General features: G+C 56.9%; 1 protein-coding gene across 1 annotated transcript in view; it reads left to right on the forward strand.

The window, feature by feature from the left end:
- The window catches only part of RIMS3 (regulating synaptic membrane exocytosis 3), a 40929-nt gene extending 33844 nt beyond the window's left edge, over window positions 1–7085 (forward strand). Inside the window, exon 8 of the mRNA XM_047085363.1 lies at window positions 1070–7085. Within this exon, the coding sequence (XP_046941319.1) occupies window positions 1070–1282 (213 nt within the window). The 3' untranslated portion in view covers window positions 1283–7085. The remainder of the gene's footprint in view (window positions 1–1069) is intronic.
- The last annotated feature ends 618 nt before the right edge of the window (window positions 7086–7703 follow it).

Raw genomic sequence — 7703 nt, forward strand, 5'->3', positions numbered from 1 at the left:
CGCAACAGCACTGGGAGGGAGGGATCATCACCCCCAGCCGCAGATGAGGCGCCTGAGGTGCTCGAGAGGCTAAGTGGGGATAGTTCACAGTGGGGCTGGGCTCTGGGTTCAGTCCTGGGTTCAAGTTCCAGCTCCATCACGGTCTGCGGGTGGTATGTTGTGAAGAGTAAACGAGAGGTGCATGTGAAGAGCCTCACATAGCGCCTGGCGCACAGACAGCTACTCGCTAGGTATTGGCGGTGGTGGCTGTGGCTGTTGGCCTTGCCGGAGGCCACGTGGGTGGCGGAGGGGAGGCCTGAGCCAGGGACTGTCTGGGCTGTGCGACTGCTCATCTAGGGCCCTTCCTCTGGGCTGAGGCGGTTGCATGGCAACGGCCCTCAGAGTTGCAAATGGCAAGGGCTGTAGAACTCCAGGGTTCTGTGGGGGAAGGGGTGATCTTGGGTGTCTGTTTCCATACACACATGCACGCATATATTGGGATTCCGCTTTGAAAAAAGGATCCACCGATAAAAACACAAGCGTGAAAATCACTGAGCTCATCTAGTCCCCTCTTCCAGTTTTATGGACGGGGACACTGAGGTCCAGCGAGGGCCAGGGGTCTCCCCAAGCTCCACCATGAGCCAGCGGCAGACTGGGAGCTGTGACTCAGGTCCTGGACTCTCAGTCTGCTCCTTAATGGGGAAGGCTGTCATCTGGGATTCTGGGAGGCTCTGGAAGGCAGACCCAGGTTCCCATCCCAGCTCTGCCACCAATTACGGTATATCTCTGGGTTAGTTAATCAACCTCTCTGAGCTCCAGTGTCCTCTTTGTCAAAATAACGATACACAACACCTTTACCTAGATGGTTGTAACAGTTGAGATAATAAGATATAAGTCTGTAGGATCGAGCCTGTGGCACATCTTAAGTGCTCAGTAAGCTGTTGTCCCAGATCAGTCTTCGTTCCAGCTCTCTCTGTCTCATCTGTGCTCTGGTGAAACTTGCAGGTTCCTGGGCCCACTACTGAGCCCTGGAGTCAGGGAGTTGGCTCAGTGCCTCTGTCTCACCAGCCACCCCCAACCCCTCCGGCAGGTGATCGTCTGGGGAGACTACGGCCGCATGGACCACAAATGCTTCATGGGCATGGCCCAGATCATGCTGGACGAGCTGGACCTGAGCGCCGCGGTCGCCGGCTGGTACAAACTCTTCCCTACGTCCTCAGTGGCAGACTCTTCGCTTGGATCCCTCACCAGGCGCCTGTCCCAGTCCTCCCTGGAGAGTGCCACCAGCCCCTCGTGCTCCTAAGGACCTCCAGAAGAGGCCAGGATGTAGTGTGGGAAGGGATGCCTGGTGGCCTCCCCTCCCTTGTACATAGTCTTTGTGTCTTTCTGGCCCCCTTGCCCTGCTGCATGCCTGTTGGCTACTGGGCCCGTCCCAGCTGGCGGTGGAGACTGTAGTGTGTGCGTGTGTGTGTGTGTGTGTGTGTGTGTCTGTGTCTGTGTCTGTGGGTGACCACGTTATATCTGTTCATCTGTCTGGGTACGGTCAGTCTTGGTGACTACATGGGCTACAATCCACATCCCTCTGTGTCTTGTTGAAAAGAAACCCAAAGGAGCGAGTGTTGTGTGGGCACCAATCCCCCCCGAGTCCAGGGGTAAAAATGGGGGCCGTGGCCGCCAGTCCGTCCTGCCTGGCCCTGTGCCCGGGGCCGAGCCCACATGTCCCCGCCCGGGGCCGCCTCTTGGCGGTCCCTGCTTAGTTTTCTGTCTTGTCCTTTGTTCCACCTTTGCTTCTCCCAGCACCACTGCTCTCTTTTGAGGAATGTAGCACCCACTGCAGCTGGCCACCCCGAGGCCCCTCTGGGACCCGACGCCCTCCTTCCCACCCGAGCGCTCTGGCAGCTCTTCCCACTGAATGCATCTGCAGCATGTGCCATGCTCATCTGGTGCCCTGGCCAGGGGCCTGGGGAGCAGAGGATGCCCAGGGAACTGAGGGCTTGGAGACCATCTTCTCCCTCGGGCCGGAGCCGCCTCCTTCCTATGGGTGAGACGCTAGGAAGTCTTAGTTCCCAGGGTTGCTGGCCAGGCCCCTTAGAGGGAAGTGCTGGCACCTCCCTTAGGCATGTTCTTCACCTCCTGTCTTCCTCCGAACCTCCTCACTTCCAACATGCCAAAGGAGCTCTCCCAGTGGATCCCAGGAGGTGTGGACGTGGAGGGTCTTGACATCCAGGAGGCTGGCCTCAGAAGGGGGATGTTATCTGCCCCAGCAGACGGTCCCTGGGGGCACCTGTGTCCTCTCCAGGCCCTGGGGGTGGTCCTGTCCCTCTCTGGGCTCATGCTGGGGGGGCTGGCTTGTGGAGGAGGTGCTGAGGGTGGGGCTGCTTACTGGAATGGGGGGCGCTGGGGCTGACCTGCCCTGTGCCCCTTGAGAATCCCGTCTGACCTTTGGGGATTAGCTGCATGAGGTTGATCATTTGGGTCTCTCTTTGTTTGCTCATTTCCAGACCAGGGTCCCTGTGTGGGAGCTCAGACTCACTTGGGCTCCAGCCTTCTGGCCCCATGGACAGCCTGGCTCTGGGCTCAGCTAGACTGCCATAGACACCAGCTCTGTACAAGCAATACTTTCCCCTTTCTGCCTCCCCACCTCCTTGCGCTCCGCAGCTGCCCTCTGGAGAGTGGCCTGGCCGGCCCTAGGCGCCTCACCTGCCTCTGCTTTCTTTCTACCCTTGTCTGGAGCTTCCCAAAACCACTCAAAAACCCTGACTTCATTTGACAGCTGGGCCCTGTGGGTGGGGACCAGGGCCTGGACTGGCCCTGTGAGATGTCTGCTAGGAAATGCCCAAATCTGTCCTCTTCCTTCTCGGGTCTAGGGCAAAAGGCTAGAGGTTGCCCAGGGGATGGACACAGTAGCCCTTGGGTCCGCGTCTGGTGGGGAGCCAAGAGGTGGCAGGAGGGGTCAAGGTGTGGAGAAGACTGTCCCTCTGCCTCTTCCCCCGGCGTCAGCCCCACGTGTTGCGATGACTCTGACCCACCTACTCGAGGTGGAGGGAGGGGTCTCTGGGCCTGAGTGCTTGGGCTCCATTTGTAACCAAAGCTGGATGGATGGGCAGAGAGGCGGATTCTGAGGGCAGGTGGAGGTGGAAGTGTCTCTGGCCCAAAGGGCCTCCTTTCCTGGCAGGAAGCCACATCAGGTTAAAGCCAGAGCCCGGTCACCTCTCTCCCAGGAAAACCCCATCGGCCCTGCCCACAGACAGAAAGTGGGTACGGGCAGTAAGAAATGAACCGAATGGGCTCCTGGCTCCTGCCGGAGCCTCCGTCCTTGTCTGATCACAGATGAGGACTGCTGTGGGCGTAGAGCGAGGGAGGAGGCAGCTGGGTCGAGTTTTCTCTTTAGGCAGAAATTCTCTCCTGTTGTCGGGACTGGGTAATGCATGCATTTCTCATGTTTCTAAAAATAAGGCGAAGGGCTCTGCTCTTTGACCCTAGGGTAGGGAAAGGGAGGAAACTCGCTCACAAAAGGGTATTTTTTTGTTTTGTCTGTGAGGTGTTCACCTTCAGAGCGGCCTCCCTCAGGACGGCGTGAACGTACTCTACACTTTTGGAATGGTGGGATTCGTAGTGATCCACAGGACAGTGTAGACATTTGCTGATGTAGCACTGAGTGGTGAGACCCAGGCCACACAGTCATCCCCAGGGAACGGGGGATATCACTGAGGGGTATCACCTTCATTCCTCTAGGGGCCCAGGAAGACAGAGAAGGTGGAGGGCTGCCCGCAGAGCCATGGCCTCTGGGGAGCTGCAGGCAACGATGCCCTCACCTCTGGGGGAGGGTTGGTTAGCACCGTGGAACTTCTAGCCAGAGATGGGGCGTGACGTGTGGTGACTTGGGCCTGCCTACAGTCCCTGGCTGCCAAAACTGCCCAAGAGCTGGGCCACTCACTCTCCCACCTCTCTAGTGGGAAGCAATCCTCCCCGGGTACACCTTAGGGAGTTATTCTTTTTAGCCCTTGGCACCAAATAAGTTACTAATCCCCAGTGGATTCCCTCCCCCCCCCGCCCCCCATGATGGTGAGGTCACATGAGACTGATGTGTGTGTGACGGTGAATGGCTGGATTTAAGGGTCTGTTTCTCACCCTCCTGGATCCAGGGGTTTGTCTGAGAAACCGTTTGGGAGCGAGCCTGTCCCGGGACGGGAGGGAGCACTAGTGAGACTCCTGTCCTTCCCTGGGGAGGGCAGCATCTTTGAGGAGAGGATGGTGGGGAAGGAAGGAACCATCTCCTCCAGAGTTCTCCCTGAACTGGGACCGACTCGCTGCCAGGTACAGCCTCCTGGCTCTGAAGGCCTCCTCACCCCAGGTGAAACCCAGAGCTGAGTACAGGATGGGACTCTGCCATTCCCCTTCCTCTGCTCAGGCAGGATTCGTGGAGGATGTGGCAGAGATGGGGGTGGCCCCGCGGCATTGCTGGGCTGTGGGCAGGAACCGTGACGGATGATTCAGAGCATCTGTCTTCACGTTTCTGCTCTGTTCCATGTGTCCTACTTCCTTCTTAGACTCCTTCCCTACAGGAAGGTCTGAGGGCCTTTGGTATGAATCAGGCTCCAGTAAACGGGGCCAACTCTAGGTTTGACAAGGGGGATTTGATCCTTCAGGGAAGAACCATCTCCAAAACGACTCCCCGTGCGGTCTCTTCCACCTCCCAGTGCTCCCAGGAAAGGAGCGGTAGGCTAAGGAGGCCCTCTGGGGCATGCCAGCATTGCAGGGGGGTGAGGCAGAGCCCCGGGGCTCCAGAGAGAGGGCACCCGTGTAGCCCATCGCTGGTGGGATCGCCGGTTCTCCCAGGGGCATGACGCCTGCCAGGGCCAGCCTCCAGGAGAGCAGGCCCCTCCCCCACCCCTTAAAGACACTAGAGACCTCCAAGGGTCCGTCTTTGGAAATGAAATGTAGCACAATCTTAGACTGCGTTACCAGGAGCCCTGACCCGCGACCGGGGCTCTTGCTCCTCGCCCTGCTGCCCAGGAGACGCTGAGCTCCTCCCCCACCCTGGGACTCCGGGGCTCCCGCTGCCTCCCATTCCCTCTCTTCCTCGGCCCAGAAAGCAGCAGAGCTTCAGTAAGGCTGCTCTTCTGTGTCTCTGATTGCTTCCTGCACTGTGCAAACTCTGTGCAAGAAATGGCTGCCTTTGCTTGATGGTGTAGACGAGGTGCCCCCCGCCTGGGCGCGGGAGATGGTGTACCATTCCGGGCCAGGTTGTCCAGCAGCGTTTCCGCGGCGTCTGCAAGGAGCCGGAAAAGAAGAGGCCTGCCTCCCGGCCCGACTCCTCCCTGTATCTCCCTCTCCTCGCCGTCTTCTCCAATATCCTGGCCCGCAAAGAGGTTCTCTAAAATGCTGCTTCCTGTACCGGATTCTCTGTCACTGAACGAAGAGGGAAGCGATGGGCGTGTAGACTCCACCCTGCCTTCTCCCTCAAGTCTGCTTTTCACTCAGGTCAGAAGAGGACGGGGCAAAACCAAACACTCGCGACAGAAGGCAGGGGGGTCCCGCCCAATCAGGCGAGGCCTGATGGCGGCTGGATTGGCCTGGTCTGGCTGGGAAAGGGTTATTTTGAGAGTGCCTGAGCATCTCAGAGCAATGTCGGTGATGCCAAAGAGAGCAACTCGGTCTCCCCCCCAGGCACCGACTGGGCCGCAGGTGTTGGCGTGCCTGATGGTGGGACCTTGTTCTCTGACAAAGGGCTTAATCTTTCCATGTAGCAAAGCAACTCCTTCTCCCCCCCTCCCCCAACCCTGAGCTCGGGCTTTTGTGGGCCCAGCGTGGCTGTGCCTGTGAGGAGAACCACACCAGTAAGAGAATTCTGTCAGGGGCCTAGACTAGCTTGGGGCGATGCTTGTTGAAAAGTGCGTTACTGCTTTGGGAAAACATTCCGGGGCTCTAGTTGGAAACTTAGCCAGTAAGGCCAGGGGCCCTGGTCCCCACCCCCCCACCCCCACCCCAAGGAGTCCACCCCGTTGTCAGGAAGGGTCCGCGAGACTGGGGCCCAGAGAGTTTGGCTAACAGAAGTGGGCCCTGGGAATCCATGGGCAACAGAGCATCCGCCCCACGGGTCAATGGCCTGGACGGCTGGTTACAGGGAATGGAAGGCTGTTATATACAGTTTTGTCCAAAACTGTGACCTTGTGCGAGACTCCTCTCTTTTCCGGGCCTCAGCTTCCTCATCCGCAAAATCAGAGCATTTGCTAGCTGCTCCATGGTTCCTTCCAGGTTTTAAAAGTCTGATCTGGAGCTGAGGAGGGTTTTGAGCCTGGTGCACCTGGTTCCACGGGCCGGAACCTTCCAGCCCCTCGTGCCCCAACTGGGTGCAGGTCCTCATCCGTCCATGCCCAGATGCTGCTTCTGACAAGAACTCTGGGAATCCTAACAGACTCTGCTTCCCCCTCTTCGTGGTTTGTTCTCCCTCTTTTCTTCTTGCATAATGATGAGAAATAATTAAGGGTTGTCTACAATGGACAATTTTCACGGTGCTGATGTGATGTCACAACCTCAGCTGCACCCTGCGTAGGTCAGTATCCCCACCAGCAGATGAGACCGGGTCAGTCCTCATTTCTGCTTCTAGAATGACATCCGTGGGAGAGTTGAACACCTGAGGACGTTGAAGGCAATGGTCTCTGATGGGAGGAGAGAGGGCACTTACTTCCTGTCAAAGTATTTTGCTTCTTAAAACCGTTCCTCTCTCCAGAATCTCTCACCAGACATCATCTCCGCAGGCAGAGTGGCTGCTTCCTTAGGAAAAGTTGGCCTGATTATTCCATCCACTCCTTTAGAATGTAAATTCACAGGAGGCAGGAACCCCTTTTTTAGAATTTCCAAATGCATCCTGCAAAGAAAGAGATAGCTGATAGGGACTGACAAGCACACTGTTTAGATAAGAAGCAATTAGCCTTTTATATCTGCGCTCTATACATTTTCTATGTGCAGCATCTTCCCAAACTTGCTGTGGCTCCTAGGTGGCAGGTGGACGGCTGGGAGGACTGCCGGCTGTTTCGTCCAACATTCTTGCCAATTCCCTTGAGGAGAAAATTCTTCACATGGCTTCTGCATGTACAATATTTGGGCAGCAAAAAAAAAAAAAAAAAGATTAAAGTCAGTTTGAAAATGGTTTTGTGTGTTGCCTTCTGAAGACAGTTCTTAATTCTGCGAGAGAGGAAACCGGGTTCCAGGTGACTAAAACGAGGAGGACGATGTGAAGGCTGAGAGGCAGGAGAGGGCAGTACGTCTCGGAAAAGGGCCTGAAACCTCGACCTGGGTCTCTGAGTCCTGTGCGGGAACTCTGTTGCTACAGGGATGTCCGTGGGCCATGGAATGGGACTGGGCCGGGCAGCTTCCTGGCTGTCTCCCAGGGTTCCTGCTTACAGGCCCTCAAAGCCTTCTCTCCCCACAGACTCCGCAAGGGATGCCCAGAGTCAAATAGAGGGGAAGGTAACGTGGAGCTAAGGCCACTGCTTTTGACCCCTCATACATTGCTTTCTGAGCTCTCAGGTCCAGGAGCTCTGCTCATGCATATGGTGGGGACAGTCTTATTTCAGCCACTCGATACCAGCAGTAAACATAGCAGTTGACCTCCACCCCGTGAACTACAGCAACCATTGACCCCTGGAGCACCCCTTCCCCTCCCTGTCAGGAAGGGACAGAAAGGTATGTTAACATTTAGTCACTTCTGGCCAGTGTCA

Source organism: Lynx rufus, unplaced genomic scaffold, assembly GCF_022079265.1.
Source record: "Lynx rufus isolate CCGP_SWC_20201006 ecotype Redwood Valley unplaced genomic scaffold, mLynRuf1.p SCAF_2, whole genome shotgun sequence".
Classification (NCBI taxonomy): Eukaryota; Metazoa; Chordata; class Mammalia; order Carnivora; family Felidae; genus Lynx; species Lynx rufus.